General features: G+C 35.8%; 1 protein-coding gene across 11 annotated transcripts in view; it reads left to right on the forward strand.

Moving 5' to 3' along the window:
* Positions 1-20,626, forward strand: part of SLC26A8 (solute carrier family 26 member 8) — a 210,295-nt gene that overhangs the window by 16,292 nt on the left and 173,377 nt on the right. For 9 of the 11 annotated variants that reach the window (XR_004233713.1, XM_031964989.1, XM_031964987.1 and 6 more), the window contains 2 exons: positions 16,642-16,758; positions 18,662-18,843. Coding sequence is in view for 10 of the 11 variants with exons in the window: in XM_031964989.1 (XP_031820849.1) it covers positions 16,642-16,758; positions 18,662-18,843 (299 nt within the window). In the remaining variant the exon portion in view is untranslated. Of the gene's footprint in view, positions 1-12,990; positions 13,044-16,641; positions 16,808-18,661; positions 18,844-20,626 lie in introns of all 11 variants that reach the window. The other 2 variants (XM_031964986.1, XM_023502933.2) reach the window with 2 other exon arrangements.

A 20,626-nucleotide genomic window follows, 5' to 3' on the forward strand; every position in this document is an offset into this window, starting at 1 on the left:
CCTTGCCCTCTTTCATGGTAAGTAATGATTTGTGCTGGTTGAATAATAAGGAAAGTTAATTTATACATTTTACCATCATTCGACTACTTTTTCTAATTCTCTCTGACATGACTTTGGAAGACTCAATTCATTCTGGAACTCTGAGAACCTTCCAAAAGATATATTCCAGATAATGCTGGAATTTCTCCTTCTCTATTCTTCTAACATTAGCTTAGATCAGAAGTAGGTATCATGTAGCTCCTCCAAACTAAAAGTATTCAGAAAGTTTAGGGGTTTCTTAAAATATTCCCAGAGTATCTCGTAGCTATTCTGAAGCAAGCCTTTGACACAAAGTCTTTGGCCCAGAGCCATCCAGCTTACCCTTGTGTGGAATGCAAAAGACCTCTACCGAGAAATAACTACTCAGAATTCACTCAAAGTAGAAAGCAGAAAAGGTTTTTTATTATAGCAACTCATGAGTGGCGGGGCAGTCTCACTGAGGGTCCGCTTCTCTGAGAGTGCTCATAGTTTTTATACATTTCAGACAAAGAACCCCAAAGATGCCACCCTCTATATGTTATGATTGGCCACATAAGTCTTTATTCCTTTATTTGGTTAATAGAATGCAGTAAATAAGGTGATGGTATAGCTCCTCTGGCCACATATACTTTTAGTTTCTTCTTTGGACAATGGAATGTAGTCCAGGCCTTATTTAAATCATGTGACTCCAGAGAAGCTGAAACTGAGGTCTCCAGGCTTCAGATAATCTAGCTAACAGTTACTGATTAAAATATACTTGAGTTGTAAATTCTCCATCTCCACACACCCTTATAGTATCAGCTCAAATTGATCATATTTGAAACATCTTCAATTATGGGAACAGGTCTTTAATGTGTTATCCTTTTAAAAATAAGCAGATTACTATACTATGTATAAGTAGTAATAGAGTCAATTTATTACAGTAATGATGGAGGGCACTCAAGAATCACTTCTGTTGTCACTGATCCATTTTTGTACATTATTCTGGAAGAATATAAACCTCAGCATAGCTTCAATATCTGTTGTCAAAATGAGTCTAGTAAAATTTGGAAACACTGAGTTGATTGTTTTCAAAGACTATTATCATCTAAATTATAAAGGGGCTTTAATCTGTGTCAGATTAGTCCCCGTGTTGACCAAATTAGGTATTTAAAATTTTGAGATAGAAAAAGCCACATTAATAAAATCTTACTTTAAAAGTACTAGCCTTATTTTTTTTTTATTTGTTTCACTTTTCAATGCCTCCTTGCAACCTAGTTTAATTTGGAAATAAACACTTCATCTGTCAGAGTAATGCAAATACCTCTCATAAACTTCCCTTGAGCAACAAGGACAAGTCTTTGAGTTTTTAAAGGTATCCTTACTGTGCTGCAGGCTATGGTCTGCCTATAAATTTAAGTGTCTGTAGGAGGAGCTTATAATGTTAAATAAACAAATGGTGAAGAAAGGCAGGGACTTCAATACTTTGATGGATCTGTGATTAAACTCCCTCCAGTGATATAGGTTATAGCCATCCATCCATGCCTTTACATCTGCTGTGACTTGTTTAGGTTCTTGCATATATCTTTGGGGAAATAGAAAATTTGCATCCAAAGTACTCTGATCTTCTAGATCTTCTGACAATTGCGGGGTCTGGTGGAAGCATGTAGGATGTCCCATCCGTTGCTCCTCTTTCGAGGTTGCTAGCCTATTTCCCATTCTGACTGTACAACTCTTTTGACATCTTTTACATTACTCTTAGTGCTTAGTATTCTTTTATAGCCAATTCACATTAACCTTTTGTCTCTCCATTTTCCTTTGGGTGACCTGCAACTATAATTCTGCAGAAACCGGCATTTCATGATTTGTAGCTATATAGTATCATTGGAAGAATATTGGTGTTAAAAAATGGACCTTGGGCAAGTTAGGTCTTCCATTTGACAATAATCATATGGTCCTCAAACAAAGCTAGATATACATGAATAATTTTAACATATGTAGGGAAAATTGCTGGATGAAGGAAAGCGATGCCTTGTTTGGTCCTATTCAAGCTCTCAACATCTCTCATTTGGATTATTACAGTAGCTTCTGGAATAATCTTTCTATCTCCAATCTCTCTCATCTCCAATATGTCTTCTACCAAATAAAACATAAATCTAAGTATTTCACTCCTCTACAAAACATCATTAGTAATTTTCTATTGCCTCTAAAATAAAATACAAAATCCTTGGCCTGACATTTATTGTTCTTTATAATCTCAGTCTTTCTTCATAATATTTCCCACAACATACTCTGCATTCCAGTCAAACTGGCCAACTAGTTGTTCTTTATACATTATATTCCATTTCCTACCTCAAACTGTACCTTTGAAATGTTCTTGGATTCCAGGGATGAATTAAACTTGAATGAAGAGGTTTCTGGAGTGTGGTAAAAAAGTAAAGGAATATAGATACCATAGTGAATTGTTCTGGAATTAGGAAGATCCAAATTCAAATCCAACTTGAGACACTTACTAGCAATATGACCCTGGACAAGACACTTAACCTCTCTCTGCCTTAATTTCCTTATCTGTAAAATGAGGATAATAATAGTACTTACCTTTTAGGATTGTTGCAAGGATTGAATTAGATAATGTATGTAAAGCACTTTGAAAAATTTAAAAGTAATTTGAATTTCTTGAAGAGGAATCTTCCTGAATTCAGGGTCAGCACCCTATCCATTGTACTAATATTTTCTTAAAGGTAGTGTTCAGAATTGAACTCAGTACTCCAGATGTTCTCTGCCCAGAAAAAGTGTCACCCTAACCTTTGATATTTTTCTTCTTGATTTGTTAAGGTTCTTGGTTTCTATATCACAGCACCCATTTCTATGTAACAGGTTTACATTTTTGCCCAAGGTACATTCCTAACTCTCTCTTTTACTTTTTTTACCACACTCCAGAAACTTCTTCATTCTTCTTCATTCAAGTTTAATCCATCTCTGTAATCCATGAACATTTTGGAAATACTTCTAGTCCTAGATTAACTAGTTTATCCCCAATGTTCCAGCTTTAGAAGGAAATCAAGGCCACATCCCTATTCAAGCTATACTCCTGACTCTCAAATTTTCTCTACCATTCCTCTGCCCAGTGGACCATCATCTCCCGTTCCCCCCCTTCTTTCTATCCTACACCAAATTCTCTGCAGAATTCAAATCTCTTATCTCCAACTCCTTGAAGACATCTCAGACAGTCCATAGTTCCAGAAAAAGGATCATAACTAACTTAGTCCTGACAAAATGAAGATCAAGATAAGAACGTTGAGGGCAGAAGACAGCAAGGCGGGAGTGGGGGTGGAGGTGCGCAATACTCAAACAGAGGGGTAATTGTCCCAGCAAGTATTTGTGATAAATGCTTTATGAGTTTTATGACTCAATGGTATTTTAGGGCCTGAATATTCAAATCCTTGAATTATCTTGGAGGGTCTCAGCAGGATGACTTTGACCAACTTTATCTGGGAGTGGATAAGGCAAATAAGATTAGGAAAGAGGTAAGGAGTTATGATGAGGGCAAGTCTCTCCCTGATAACCCCAGCGTTGTTAACAGCATTCCTTGTTCAAGGGAGCACAGAGGCCTCTCTGTTGCAAGAATAGCATCAGCCAGGCAATCCAGTTTGAGAAGGACAATTTAATGTGAGTTAGGTCTGCAGTCAGTTGTGCACTTAACTAAGCATCTGCTTGTAGTGGGAGCAACAGTGCTCAAAGCAGTTGTACTAGCCAGTTCTAATCCTTCTAGGATTAGGCTGTCAGACAGATTCCAAGGGGGAAAGGTAAGACTTCAAATGGCTCCATCTGTTCCCACCTGAAAGAACATACAGGCTAAGGAACACTGCTAACTAGGATACAGAAAGGATCAGATTACTGAGCAGAGTGTGAGAGATGCACACTTAGTCAGACCCTCACCAAACCTTCACCCTTCAGGGGTCTGATACCAAACTGCAATGTCCTTCAAGGATGCTGAAATATTAATTTAAGGAACTGGGCTTACAGGACTGGAGGAATGAATCAGAAACTGACGCATGGAGGCAGTCATAAGACAGGTGCCTATCCATTTGAGATTTCCAAGGGTGATTTCTGGTTGTTCCCAAGAACAGATAAATTGAGAAAATGGTCCCAGAAACTGAGACTGCCAGGGAAACTACAACAGAATAATGGTGTTCAAAGTTAAAGCAGAGTCAGCAATCACAGTCCACCTGGGATTTAAAAACCGAATGTAAAAATAATAAACCAAGCAAGAAGTAAAGACGAAAAAGAACTGCTGAGAGGGCTTCCAATTTCATTTGGTGGGTTAGGAGGGGCAGTAATGCCTGAGGTAAAGTGAACAGGAACTGGTGGCACTAGGGGTGGTACAGGCTGAACAGGGTTAGGCAGGGTTAGAAGGTTGTGGGAAGGATTACCATGGTGGCCAGAGAGATACCTGTAACTGCTGACTTTTGTCAAATCCACTTCCCACCTCTCCCCTGGTCCCTTCTCTCTTATCCTCCCCTTTTGTTTTATCATCCTAGGGGGAGTAAATAGAGACTCCAATTGTCAAGTAGCCACCCCACATAAAAGTCTTGAAAGTGAATCAAAGTTCCTATATATAACACACTAGTACAGTTTTCTACCCTGGAACTTATCTAAATATCCCTCAAATAATTATATGTTCTGAAGGGAACATTGTGTTCATTTAGATAATGAAGATATATACTATAAGCATCCTTTACAGAAAAAGTTACCCAAATTTTAACCCAATATTTCTCATCCTAAATACATTGTAATAAGGGACCCAGTCAGGATTTGACAGCCATTTATCAACCAGTTCTAGTTTTCCCTAAATCATTGGGACTCAAAGTCCATTAGGGGCAGGGGCGACAGTCTCATCTTCTGAAATTGCTTCCTGCTGAGAATGAGTGCAGAATTGAATCCTAATCCAGGGAGGGGAGCTGTGGTGTGGTGTGCATCCAGTGGGTTGATCTAGGTCCCGGAAGTAGATCAATACAGCTGTAACTTGACAAAAATCTAAAATAAAAAACAAATCTAACAAAGGTTAGAACAGTCTGAGACAAAAAGGCTGGTTCACAAAGACTGTTACAAATGTGGAAAGGCCAATATAGATTGGCCATCTACTTCCCATTTAAGGAAGCATGTTTGTGTCACAGGACAGACAAATGGATTTTTTGGGGGTTTTTTTTTGTTTTGTTTTGTTTTTATTTTTTAAAATTATTATAGCTTTTTAAAAAATTATTATAGCTTTTTATTTACAAGATATATGCATGGGTAATTTTTTCAGCATTAACAATTGCAAAATCTTTTGTTTCAATTTTTCCCCTTCTTCTCCTCACCCCTTCCCTGAGATGGCAGGTAGACCAATACATGTTAAATATGTTAAAGTATATGTTAAATACAATACATGTATACATATTCACACAGTTATTTTGCTGCACAAGAAGAATCAGACTTTGAAATAATGTACAATTAATCTGTGAAGGAAATAAAAAATGTAAGCAGACAAAAACAGAGGAATTGGAAATGCTATGCTCACATTCATTTCCCATAGTTCTTTCTCTGAGTGTAGCTGGTTCTCTTCATTATTGAATAAATGGAACTGATTTGGTTCATCTCATTGTTGAAGAGAGCCACATTCATCAGAATTGATCATCATCTAGTATTGTTGAAGTATATAATGATCTCCTGCTCCTGCTCTTTTCACTCAGCATCAGTTCATATAAGTTTCTCCAGGCCTTTCTGAAATCATCCTGTTGGTCATTTCTTACAGAAAGGACAGACAAATGTTAAAGATATGTCAGCCATAGTCCCAGTAAACAAAACAGTAGTTAGATCTCACAGACAATTGTGTCAATTGTCCTTTCATTATTTTAGAAACTTTTAAGGACCTGAATATCTACTGACGCAAATATCTAGTAACTGATAGATGACTAAGCTAAATACTCATTTGCCTAAGTATTTAGGATATAATGACTAATTATATGTCAGATTGGAAACAGCAAAATATTACATAATTGAATTGTTTTAATGATTTCTATTGACTATTTGTTTTGATTATAGAAATCATCTAGAGGAGGAAAAAGCAGGGACATGGCTACAATATAATCAGTCAAAACTAATTCTTCAGCACATACATGACACAGAATAAAATAGTCTTAACTTAGTTTTACTTTAGGTAATTGTCCCAGTAACTTTCAGATAGTGGAGTGCTGGCTTGATTCTGATTCTATCAGACAGTTATACCTGAATTTAAAACTCACAAATAATATCAGCTATAGTCCCAAGAGATTTTACTTCCAATAACAAATCTCATCAATCAAAACTTCAGATGAATCCTAAATAGGTATTTACTACGACCTTATATTGATAACAATAAGAGTTTCATCCAGAAAGTTCACAGCTTATCGTTCATATTTATATTTGAGTAGATGGTTTATAAGGTCAACATTACAAAAATCATTTTGCTTTTAAAATGCCCAATACATAGTAAAATTCTAAATTGTATATTGTCCATAACAGAAACATGTTCAAAGGGCCAAAGGCAAAAACTATTATTCTCAGAATTCCTTTATCTAATGGGTACACTTTAAGATGACTCAATACAATCAATTAAAATTCATACAGAATATAGAATATCTCAATCTCACATAAAGGAATTTTATCCATATGATATTCTAACTAGATATTTCATTCAAACTGTCAATTGTTTCTACAAATCAATGTTTCTTGTCCCATGTATGTAAAATCACCTCTTTTCTCCTTTAACTTTCTTTTTCTTCAAAACTTTTAAAATTCACAATATTAACAGCTAAATAACTCCATAAAGTTCATACACATGTTCAAAAGAGGTGACAAAATTTTAAAGCATAACTTATAATGTTTACAAATTATCCAACATGTTTTAGGAAGGTGCCATACTTCATCTAATTAGGGGATATATGACCTCTTCAGGTAAATTATCAGGACTTTGTTTTTAGCAACCTATTGTTAAATCAAATACAGCTTTTAAAAAAATTTATATCTTTCAGTAGTAATGATTCAATATTCAAACAAATTCCTAAGACCTTATACCCAGAATAAACAGATTTAGCATGCACAAAGAAATAGTAATTATCTCCCACAATTTCAGAATCACAATACCACTTTAAAAAAACTAAGCTCCCAAAATTCAATAGAACAATAAGCCATATCCTTTTTCCCACTTAAGTAACCCTAAATTCTAATTAAATGTTGCAGACAAACTGAATTACTATTTGTGTGTGTGTATACATATATACATATATAAACACGTATATACACACACACACACACTCATATATATATATTTAAACTGGTTCTCAGATGTTTGACTAAATAAGAAGGCTATTCTTTTGCCAGCATTTTTTTCTCTTCAAAGCAATTGACATCAGCTTGTTTTGTTCTTTCTCTTACTTCCCCCCATTCAGAACTGCAACTTGATTCAGATAAGGTTTTATTGCCCCCTTTTTTTTCTAACAGGTTTTCTTTTTTTTTTTTTAATAGCCTTTTATTTACAGGTTATATGCATGGGTAACTTCGAACAGGTTTTCAAAAAGACTGCTTTTCTGCCAGATTTTAAAAGCATACAAGCTTTCTCTGTTCTTCTTTTTTTTTTTTTCCAAATTAGTGCAAACAGGTTACAATTAAGTCCAATGAGAAGTTAACGCTCGTAAAACTATTTTTTTTTTTTTTTTTTTTTTTGTGCTAGGCACCTTTGCAGTATTGAAAAAGACCAATTGCCAAATTCCTCTTTGTTCTTAAAATTTAACAGAACTTCTTAAATCAACACAAGAGACAGACAAGTTACAAACACTGACTGCAGAGACACAACATTTAACAATTATAAACTAGGGACAAGTTCCTGATATCTTAGGAGTTCTGTGAGGGGAGTTTTCAAGTTGACTATCTCTCCCTCCCAGAAACCCAAAATGAGCCTTTTCAAAGATTAACTGGGCTTCCAAATTCCAGTCTGGTGCATTCCCTAACTTCACAGAAAGTTCCCAGATGTATTTTTTTTTTTTTTTTTTTTTTGCATTTTACACACAAAGATACTCAGAACCAAATTGTGCCAAATGGCACCCAGATTTTTGCCCAAAGACACCCAGAGCAAGTTGTGCTTAAAAAGCACCCAGATTTATGCTCAAAGGCACCCAGTACAAATTATGCTTTTAAAAGTACCCAGATTTGTGGCCGAAGACACCCAGATCAGATAGTGTCACGTGGCATCCCATTAGCACTTCCCAGTGTTCTATGGCTAGTCAGCCCAACTTTTTTGGGGGACCAGTAGCTAGCAATCAGACCAGACAGAAAACTTACCCTGCAGGGGTTTCAAATCAGGTTCTCCATTGTAGCCTAAATAAAGGTGTCCATGGTGAATTCTTGTTGAGCTGGACCTAGTGTCTCTATAGGGCTTCAAGAAGAAATCAGATGCTGGCTCCCCAAAAAGAATCCAAGACCAGCCAGCACAAGGCTCCTCACCAAGACCTGCTGTTCTCCAATCTCTAATCTTGTTCTCAGATCTCATATTTCACAGGGGCTCCAAATGTAATGCTGGAGAAACTGAGGCAAGACAGAGAGAGATTGGTTTTTAATATTTTAATGTGGAGAGTTTTAGAATAGCTAAGGCTAGTCAGCTGCACGGGACTTTTATCTCAAAGCATTCAGCAGTGAGCAACTACTGCAGGAGACTTTTATAGGGCTCCAGCTATAGGGAAAACAAAGGCGGGGGGGGGGGGGAAGGTACTGGATGAGTAGACAAGCCATAGTTCAAGGAAAGGATCATAACTTAGTCCTAACAGCATGAAAATCAAAGTAAGAAGATCGAGGGCAAAAGACAGCAAGGTGGGGGACAATACTCAAACAGAGGGGGAATTGTCATAGCAAGCATTTGAGATAAATGCTTTATGAGTTTTATGATCCACTGGTATTTCAGGGTCTCCAGTCCTAATGGCAAGGAACAAAGGAGTGGGGCTATAATAATTTTAATCAGGGCATAATAATTCAGGGAAACTGAGGCATTACATAGTGATTTAATATTTGTAAAAAACAGCACAATGCTTAGCACATAGTGGACATCTTATTTCCTCCCCCCTTTCTAATTTGTATTCATTTCCTCTGACAGGAATCTGGTCTGATTATGTACAGTCAGCTGATTTGAAAATGTACTATATTTTTGTTATTAAGATATTTAATTCTTTATGATGTTATTTGGTGCTTTTCATGTCTTTATTGTTCATCATTCAATTGTGTCTGAGTCTTTGTGATCCTGTGGACCATAACATGACAACACTATTCATGGTGTTTTCTTGGTAACAGTATTAGAGTAGTTTGCCAGTTCTTGCTCCAGTGGATTAAGGCAAACTGGATTAAGTGAATTATCCAGGATCACACAGTAAGTGTCTTCCTGAATCTCAGTTCAGCACTCTTTATCCATTGAGCTACCTAGCTGCTTCATTTTTCACACCTGTCACCATCTGTCACTTCCCAAATTGCTTCTTAAAGTATTAATGATACATAGGTGAGAATCTTCTGTATAGTCTATATGGTTTTGGTCTCTTTAGTTTCTTAACCCTCAGCCATATCTTCCAATTTGAATAGCTAATTTTATAACTGGTTTTTATTAGCATTTTATTTTTCCAAATACATGCAAAAGATAGTTTTCAGCATTCACCTTTGCCAAACCTTGTGTTCCAAATTTTTCTCCCTCTCTTCCTCCCTCCCCCCCATACACAACATAGGATAAATATGCACAATTCTTCTAAACATGTTTCCATATTTATGCTATACCAGAAAAATAAGATCAAAAAGGGAAAAACCATGAGAAAGAAAAACAAAAAGCAAAAAGCAACAATAAAAAAGGTGAAAATACTATGCTTTGATCCAAATTCAGTCTCCATAGTTCTCTCTCTAATTTTCAATAACTTTGAAAATAAAGATCGATTAGATAAACATAAAGTGAAATCAAGAGTTTAATACATGTCCTGGCTAGTTTGGTCCAGCTTATGGTGAAGGCTAAAGAAAGAATTGTAGTGATGCAGTGGCCAAGAATTTTCTATATTAACGACTCAACTTCAAGTATTATATTCAAAGGGTAATGGAAATAGATGATGGCATACTTTTTTCAATGACAAGATGTCTTTTGCAAAAGCCATTCAGTCATCCAAAGTACATTTTTGCTACTATAACCCAAACTATGCCTTGCCAATTTGTACCTCCCTTTCTTTCCTGGTGACATATATATATATATAATATATCATGTATATATATATTGCGTGTGTGTGTGTGTGTGTATATATATATATATATATATATATATATATATATATATATATATATATATACTATTTGCATGAGTGCCTAATGTACTGATCTGGGCCTATGCCCTGGATCCCAACTTCTTACCTTAGAATCACTGAGTGACTACCAAATGAGACTGTCCACCTACTTTTCAGACTCAATGTCAGTACAATCAAAACAGCTGGTCTTAACACTTCTTTCTGCCTGTTTGTTACTGGCTCCCCTTTGCCAATCTGCTAGACCAAACAGGCTCATTCTATAGGATATGACACAATATTCCAGGATACAGCTGAGGTCTCGCAGTGTAAGAAACTAAACTCCCAGGACCAGCAGATTGAGGTGGGCTAGGGACTAGATAAAATCTTGTGTTCATTATATGACTAAATATAGTATACCATACTATCTTACATGACAATGGGGATCAGCCAAAATACGTTCTGAAAGGACCAGAAGTAAAACTATATGTCCATTTTAGGGACCTTTCATTTATTTGGCTCACTTCTTTCACCTACATGAAACCTAGTTTAGTATCAGTCATTCCTCTTTTTGCATTAGTTTCCCACTAATCACATAATGCTTCAAACATAGAAGAGATCTTATACATTAAAGGACACATCTAAATCTATTGAGTTGACAATCATTTTATTAACTATGGAGGCCCAATTTCTCCTACTCTAAGAGAACTGCATATAACTCAGAAAAATTATAGTTGCTAGTAGTCCAGCAAGGGGAGGGATACTTGGGGTTTGGTCCTCAGCATTCATAATCTGATATAATTTTGCTTTTCCCACTGCTTTGTTTCTCTGCTGGGTTTATTAATTCTGTTACAGAAAAAGGATTCTTAGCCTTTTCTTTGGTCTCTTCTGTTTTGGTCAGTTTAGGGTCCATTCTCTAAGATTACTGGGCCTTGGTCCTTGTTTATTTCCCGACCCCTTACCCCCAACTTACTCTCACGAATGTTATTCTTTTTAGAAGAAGGCGTCTAGGACTTTTGCTTACCTCATTTCTTACCTTGACCCTCTTGATTGAGAACAAAATCCAGAACTGAAATAATTTTGAAGTTTATTAAGTCATTCACCAGAGGGGAGAATTGAAAAAAGGGTGTCTCAAATGTCTGTAAATTACATATTATATAGAATTCAAAAAAAAGGAACAAGGAAACAGTAGAGGCAATTTCCATATAAGACACATGAGATCTATAGTAGGAGAAAACAGAATTACCCTTTGGAATTAACTGGTCAGCATAATCTAGGTCCTGAGTTAAGCTTTACACAGATTTAGCCACATAGAACTAGGTAAAAACAGTGCAATAAAGTTTTCTCATACCCCTCTGAGAATCTAATATAAGTTATGACATCTACATTCAGTTTATCTTTTTCTGGCCCATAGTATGTGCTGAATTTACAATCATCCATTTCTAGCTGATATTGTCCATTTTAATGCATAATTTTCAGAAGATAGGTTAAAGGGTTATTGTCCTTTCATACCTAAAACAACCTATGCATAATTTTAGAACTTTTCGGAGACAGCCAAGATCTCCAAATTGTGGATGGGATAATGAATGTTAGTATATGTGAGTCATTAGCAGACAAATATGATAGATAGCTTCTGGTAAGTCAACATTTTCTTGGTTCAAGATTGTTCTTAGCTTTTCTGAGCTGGAGCAGAAAAAGCCAGTATAAGTATGAGACAGCTGGTCCAAATGCTTGAAGGCTTTTTCATTCCAGCAATCTCTAAAGAACACTAGAGAATTCAATCTGTACCTTGCCTTCCACTCAAGATGTTTGTCAGCTTGTCCTTCCGGTTATGGTTTCTTCCAGCAAAGTATATACACAGGTGAGATTTTAGAGAGGTTTTGCTATGATGGCATAGTTGTATATACATCTCTGATGATAATCATGATGATGATGGTAACTCATGTTTATATAGTTCCCTAAGGTTTGCAAAGCATTTTACATACATTGTCACATTTGAATCTTATGAGATCAGTAATAATGTTAGTATTCCTATTTTATAAATGAAGAAACTGAGGCTCATAGGATATACCCATAAACATAACTCTTAAGTATAAGATGGAATATAAACCCAGGTCTTCTTTTTTGTTTATTTTTTTTTATTTTGAAAAAAATTTCTTTACAACATTATCCCTTGCATTCACTTCTGTTACAACTTTTTCTCTCCCTCCCTCCACCCCCTCCCCCAGATGGCAAGCAGTCCTATACATGCTAAATATGTCACAGTATATCCTAGATACAATATATTTGTGCAGAACCGAACAGTTCTCTTATTGCACAGGAAGAATTAGATTCAGAAGGTAACAATAACCTGGGAAGAAAGACAAAAATGCAAGCAGTTTACATTCATTTCCCAGTGTTCCTTCTCTGGGTGTAGCTGCTTCTGTCCATCCTTGATCAATTGAAACTGAGTTAGATCTTCTTTTTGTCGAAATCCACTTCCATCAGAATACATCCTTATACAGTATCGTTGTTGAGGTATATAATGATCTCCTGTAAACCCAAGTCTTCTTGACACCAAGTCCAGCACTGCCTCTTTTATACTATATTGTTTTTTTTGGCCAGTGAATCCCATAAGTGTCTTCAGTTCACACTAATTGTTTGAATATGGATAGTTAATGCACCTTTTTCACTTTTTCAGGGCTACTATTCACAGCTTGCTGAGATATTTCACAATCCACATATTTGACAGAGGTACAGCAAAACTGACATTTATCAATTGATAGCTTTAGACTGGAATCCTTCATCTAATCCGAAAGTTTCTTTATATTTCTCTACTGTCTAATTAATTAACAAGCATTTATTAGTGGTTGATACTAGGCACTTTGCTAAGCTCTTAGGCTACAAAAAAAAAGGGGAGAGACATGAAATCTCTGCCCTCAAGGAACTCACATTTTAATCAGAAAGACATAATGCAAAAAAAATATACCCAGGTAGACACATACACACACACTCAATGTGCATCTACCTACAAAGTGAAAAGTAATCTGAGAGACAGTGCACTAGCAGAGGGTGAGAGTTGGAGAAGCGCTGGGAAAGGCCTCTTGCAGAAGCTGGTCTTTGAATTGATCTAGAAGGAAGCCAGAGAAACCAAAAGGTGGTGGTAAGGAGTAAGAGCATCCTAACCATGCAGCAACTATTGAAAAGGATGGTATTTAGAGATAAAATATCCTATAAATGGCAAGAAGGCCAGTGTCACTGGATCATAGAATGTACACAGGAGGGGGAAGTAAGATAGGAAGGGGCCAGATTGGGAAGGACTTTAAATTTAAAAGACTGGGGGCAGAGCCAAGATGGTGGAGAGGACACACGTGTCTTTTTGAGCTCTCCTTTACCCTCAAAGTATTTTATGAAACTCAGCCTCGGAATTAGTGCTTGACTGTTAGAAGCCATGAATATTGGGACTATGATACATTACCAACAGAAGATAATCTCGAAATTCACCAGAAAAGGTCTGTTTTTGCTCACGTGCAGGGATGGAAAGAGGCTAGGCCAGGAGCAACCTCAGGCAGGCAGTGAGAGCACGGAGAACAGTTCACCACTGAGCAGACCAGAGTGGGGTGGGTCCACAGAAAATCCACACCATGGTGTGGCTGTTTTGCCCTGGCAGCAAGCCAGTAGATCAGCAGAGAAGCTGTAAACACAGGGGATAAAGACTCTAACCCCGAAAAGCTGGGGTTTCTCGGGACCTGGCCACACCCACCCAGTACCAGGAGGGACTCTGCACGATCTCAGAGCGCAACCGCAGCGGAGTCCCTGCTGTCCCACTGCCACTTCCTGGTATCTATAGAGGCAACTTGGAAATACCCCACTGCCCCATAAGCAGACTGCAGCATTGTTTTTGTTTTTTTGTTGTTTTAAATGAGCAAAAAGGCAAAGCGGGCTCTAACTATAGATAGCTTCTATGCTGAAAGAGAGCAGATTTCAAAACAGTTTGTCTCTAGATGAAAACCCAAAGGTAGATATTTTCTGTTCCCCACTACATAAGGCTCTCATAAAAGAAGTTTAAAAGAATCTTAAAAGAGAGCTAAAAGAAAAATGGGGAAAGCTTTGCAAGAGAGTCTGGATAAGTCATATAACTCATTAAAAGAGAGAGTGGAAAAAGAAAATAACTCCCTAAAAAACAAAATTTGTGAATTGGAAAAAGAAAATAACTCCTTAAGAAATAAAATTGGTGAAATGGAAAAAAATTCCATAGAATAAAACAACTCATTTAAAAACTCAATTGGACAAATACAAAAAGAAATTTTAAAAAGTAAATGAAATTTAAAGGACTTTAAAATATAGTAAAGAATTTTATAATGAATCCTCTAGGTAATAGGAAACCACTGGAGTTTATTAAAGAATGTTTAGGCAAGTGGGGGAATTTTTTTAGAAAAATCACTTAGCTTCTTATTTTCAAAATACAAGCAAAAATAGTTTTCATCATTCACCCTTGCAAAACCTTGTGTTCCAAATTTTTCCTCCATACTACTTCCTACCCTAGATAGCAAGTAATACAATATATGTTGAACATGTGCAGTTTTTCTATATATAATTCCACATTTATCATGCTGCATAAGGAAAATCAGATCAAAAAGGAAAAACATAAGAAAAAAGTACATAAACAACAGAAAAGATGAACATGCTGTGTTGTGATCTGCATGCAGTCCCCATAGTCTTCTTTCTGGATGCAGATGACTCTCTCCATCACAAGCCTATTGGAACTGGCCTGAATCATCTCATTGTTCAAGAGCCATGTCCATCAGAGTTGATCATCACATAATCTTATTACTGTGTATAATGTTCTCCTGATTCTATCCATTTCATTTAGTTCGTGTAGGTCTATCCAGACCTTTCCAAAATCATCCTGCTGATAATTTCTTCTAGAACAATAATATTCCATAACATTCATATATCAAAATTTATTCAGCCATTCCCCAAATGATGGGCATCCACTCAGTTTCCATTTCATTGCCATTACAAAAAGGGCCACTACACACATTTTTGCACATGTGGGGATACAGACCCAGTAGAGAGACTGTTGGATCAAAGGATATGCAATTTGATAGCATAGTTTGGCCATAGTTCCAAACTGCTCCCTAAAATGAATGGCTAGAGTAGTTCACAATTCCACTAACAATATATCAGTGTCCCAGTTTTCCCACATCCCTTTCAACTATGCTCAAAAAGTTATCAAATTGTGCATACCCTTTGATCCCGAAGTGCTACTGGGCTTATATCCTAAAGAGATCTTAAAGGAGGGAAAGGGATTCACATGTACAAAAAAGTTTGTGGCAGCCCTTTTCAAAGTGGCTAGAAACTGGAAATTGAAGGGATACCCATCACTTGGAGGATGGCTGAATAAATTGTGGTATATGAATGTTATGGAATATTATGGTTCTGTAAGAAATGACCAGCAGGATGAATACAGAGAGGCTTGTAAAGACTTACATGAACTGATGCTGAGTGAAATGAGCAGAACTAGGAGATCATTATACACTTCAACAACAATACTATATGAAGTGCTATCTTCGGCAATGAGAGAATCCAATTCAATTCCCATTGATCAGTAATAAACAGAACCAGCTACACCCAGATTTCACTGGGATGAATACTGGGAAATGAGTGTGGACCACAACATAGCATTTACACTCTTTCTGTTGTTGTTTGCTTGCATTTTTGTTTTTCTTCCCAGGTTATTTTTTACCTTTCTAAATCTGATTTTTCTTGTGCAACAATAGAATTGTATAAATATGTACACACATATTGTATTTAAGATATAGTTTAACATGTTTAACATGTATGAAACTGCCTGCCATGTAGGGGAGGGGGTGAAGGAAAGGAAGGGAAAAGTTGGAACAGAAGTGTTTGCAAGGGTCAGTGTTAAAAAATTACCCATGCATATGTTCTGTCAATTAAAAATTATAATAATAATAATAAAATTAAAATTAAATTAAAAATTAAAAAACACTAAGCAAAGACCTATATTTATATAATATGTTTTACTAAAGTTTCATACTTCCTTTCTTAAAAGTGATTAAAGACTAGGAAGATGAAGGTGTATAGGGCCAATATAAATATGAAGCTTTTTTTTAAATCTGTAATTGCCATAACTAATTCATTTTTTTCATCTTTGCCTTTTCACTATGTTATTTAGCAGGTTTTATTAAATATCTGTACACACAAAAACATACACAATCACCAAGCTTTACAATATAATTTTAAAAAACTGTACCTAGTTTTACATAAAGTTACTTTTATGAAATTAGCTATATTTAGTCACTTAAAACATTGTATTTCTACTTTTCAGGTTTGATACTTGCTGTGCTAATAAGGATGTTGATCCCACCTCTCAATATTTCCTATTCTTCTTTCTGTTGCTCAATGATATATATCATTTTTGGAACGTCTCATCATGTATCTATTGGTGAGTTCAAAGACAGAGGAAAGAGGACTTTTATTATTAACCCAGGCCGGTATGTATAGCTAAAGAAGCCTATTAAACACTATATTTCTCTTTTAAAAATGGAATAATTAAAACAAGAACATGTAACCCCATTGAATGTTCATATTTACTTCTGCTGTAACATTTTGACTCTGGTCTCTTAATAAGCAACTTTAGAGAGAATGTTAGTTAGCTTTCTTCTTTTTCTTGAAAAAAGAAAAATTTTAATAGTATTTTATTTTTCCAAATATATTCAAAGATAGTTTTCAACATTCACCTTTTTGTGTTCCAAATTTTTCTCTCTTCTCCCTTTTCTTCCTTCACCAAGATAGCAATCTTGATATAAGTTAAACATGAGCAATTCTAAACATATTTCCATATTCATAATGCTGTGCAAAAAAAAAAGTCAAAGGGGGAAAAAAAACAAGGAAAAATATAAACAACAACAGTATTAAAAAGGTGAAAATACTGTGCTTTGATACACATTCAGTCACCACATTCTCCCTCTGGATGTGGATGGCACCCTCCATCACAAGTCTATTTAAATTGCCTTGAATCACTTCATTGTTGAAAAGAGCCAAGTCCATCACAATCGATTATCATATAATCTTTTACAGTGTTCTCTTGCTTCTGCTCACTTCACTTAACATCAGTTCATGGAAATCTTTCCAGGGTTTTCTGAATCGGCCACCATTTCTTAAAGAACAATAATACTGCCTTACATCCATATACTATAACTTATTTAGCCATTCCCCAATTGATGGTCATCCACTCAATTTCCAGTTCCTTGCCACTACAAAAACGGCTGCTACAAACATTTTTGCACATTTGGGTTCTTTCCCCTCTTGTATGATCTCTTTGGGATACAGACTCAGTAGAGACATTGCTGGATCAAAGAGCATGCACAGTTTCATAGCTCTTTGGGCATAGTTTCAATTGCTCTCCAGAATGGTTGAATCATTTCACAACTTCACCAACAATGTGTTAGTGTCCCACTTTTCCCACATCCCTTCCAACATTCATCATTATCTTTTCCTGTCAGCTAATCTGAGAGGTATAAAGTGATCTTAATTTGCATTTCTTTAATCAATGGTTATTTAGAGCATTCTTTCATATATGACTATAGATGGCTTTAATTTCATCATTTGAAAATTGTTCATATCCTTTGACCATTTGTCAATTGGGGAATAGTTTGTAGTCTTATAAATTTGAGTCAATCCTCTATTTTAGAAATGAGGCTTTTACTAGAAACATTGGCTGAAAAAAGTTTTGCTCAGCATTCTGCTTTAGAGGGAAGGTTTATACTCAGATGTTTCACCTAGGCTACATGGCTAAAAGAACTGGTTTTTTGGTGGGAGAGGAAAGGAAACAGAATCTGATTTATTCACATAAAATGTATAGAAATTTATAGACATGTGAAGAGATATTTCCATTCTTTAATTTAGTTTAAATGTTTATGTTGGTCACAGGTTCAAAAGGCTAATATGATTTGCTTTATGTTAATATCTTTTCACCACCCCCTTTCATTCTCATTTTCCTAAAGAACATGTATAGTGACTGAGGTCTCTTGATTGATCTGTCTACGTGTTTGTCTGTCTTTCTGTACATACACATACACATATACACACATGCCCCTTTGGGTTTATTGTAATTTAAGAATATGGCTTCTGGGAAACAGCTTTAGTACATAAGAAAACAATACTTTTCCCTCACTTTTACCTCTTACTCCCAATTTTAGAATTAAAACCTACCAGACAGTAAAAAGAACTTCTTCAGGTTATAGATACTGGTTATTCTACCTATTTTTAATGTTTCTCACTCTGCCTTGTCTCCAGAGAATGGGACAAATTCACCTTCTAGCCTAACCATTCTGTTTATTTCACAGGAAACTTCTTCCTTGTAAGTGCATTGATGGCAAATGTCTTAAATAAAATAATGTTCAATTCTGGTCACCTCCTAATGGGAACTTTTGTCAGGGGTGACTTTGAAGATCCAGCGTACTCCCTGGATTATGAGAAGGCTCTCAGTGTCATGCAAGCTGTAACCTTTCTGACTGGGATTATCCAGGTATTTGTGTCCTATATTCCCTAGTTCTCCCCAAGTTAAAACCAAGTTGTTAAAAAACTACCCTTTCTTGTAGTTACTTCTTTTATGCAGTATGCAGTGTTTGCTGAAACTCCAGTAATTTCTTTTTGAGTGGAATTAACGTTTCAGGGGCTGCTGAGATATATGGAAGTTATTGCCAATTAAGCAAATATCAAATAAATATCTACTGTATATAGAGTACTATGCTAGGAGTGGGGTTTAGAAGGAGAATGATAAAAAGTTGAGATAATGTATGACTCCTGACTCTGAAGCAGAAGAGGGATATGGCACACACAAAAATAATCATAGTCTATGTTTAGTGCCATATGAAGTTTTGGGGAAAAGGTCATTACTGAGTGGAAGGTAGAGGTATTTAAATTAAGCCTTAAAAGTTAGATTAAGGGTAAGGAAGGGCATTCCAGATAAGGAATTGAATGAAAACATATGCAGTGTGGGTTATTTGTGGAGATCAGTGACCCATCAGTTTGTTTGGAATACAGATCATATAAGGATGCAGAATGAGATAAAACTGGAATTATAGATATTGTCATTTATGAAGGGATTATAATGTCAGATTAAGGAATTTGAGCTTTATTTAAGAGGTAGATAGAAGCCGTTTCAAGTTTTGAGTATAAGAGTTATATATTTAATTCTACACAGTGATAATTACTCTTGACAGAATCATTTAGTGGGATATTGAATGGAGGGGAAGAGGTTGCAGATTGGTTTTAGGGCTATTGTCCAAATAAGAACAAATAAGCATAGAGGAAGCATGACCATTTCTTCATGAAAACAATCCATCCTAAAATTTAGTATGACTTATAAAGAAGTTCTCATTCTAATCCCATACTTTTTCAATCCTTTATAGTTAAAAAAGGAAATATAAACATTAGAAAAGAGCACCGTTGTGTGATCCTGGGCAAGTCACTTAATCCCAATTGCCTCAGCCAAAAAAAAAAAAAGAGCACAGAGAGGCAGTCCTCTGAGTCTCTTTTTCATCATTCAGTCTCTGGGGAAGACATTTTGCTTTATCTTACAATACTTAACATGAATGGGAAAACCCATTATATTTTTGGCTAATAAATTTATGAGGTTTTTTTCCCCCTGTTATGGCAGATCCGCAGCTGAAAAACATTAATACTGATATTCATTTTAAAGCATTCATTTATTCGGTATTTATCTCTGCTGAATAGTAGGTCTTTTTCTTCTATAGAGCTCTCTATCTGGGTTCTAAATGATATATTATTTTACAAACAGATGCCAAGTTCATTCTTTAGGAACATCTTTAATTAAGTATAAAATAATAGACCAAGCACACAGGGTGAAGTGCTTGTGTTGCAATAGTTAATGATAGAAATATGACTCTACTTGCCATATCTCAGCAAGGCACTAGGTGGTGCTCCAAACCTCATGCTGCAAATTTTAAGTAACCATTATGTGCCCAGTTATTGTCAATGCTCAGTCCTGAACCATTTTAGTCCTATTCATTTGTGAATGGGCTCTAATTGGTGACTCCCCATCAAGCTTATCTTTTAGTGCCTGCTCACATTTCCATTTAAGTATACAACTGATGTGCATCATAGTTCACAACTAGTTTGTCTCATCTTCTGAACTTTACTTCTCATTGTCAACACAGAGATAAGTATTTCTTTTTTTTTTTAATTAAAGCTTTTTATTTTCAAAAATTATATATGCATAATTTTCAATATTCACTCTTACAGTAACTTGTGTTCTAAATTTTTTCCCTCCCTTCCCCCCATTTCCT

Source organism: Sarcophilus harrisii, chromosome 4 (assembly GCF_902635505.1).
Source record: "Sarcophilus harrisii chromosome 4, mSarHar1.11, whole genome shotgun sequence".
NCBI classification, from domain to species: domain Eukaryota; kingdom Metazoa; phylum Chordata; class Mammalia; order Dasyuromorphia; family Dasyuridae; genus Sarcophilus; species Sarcophilus harrisii.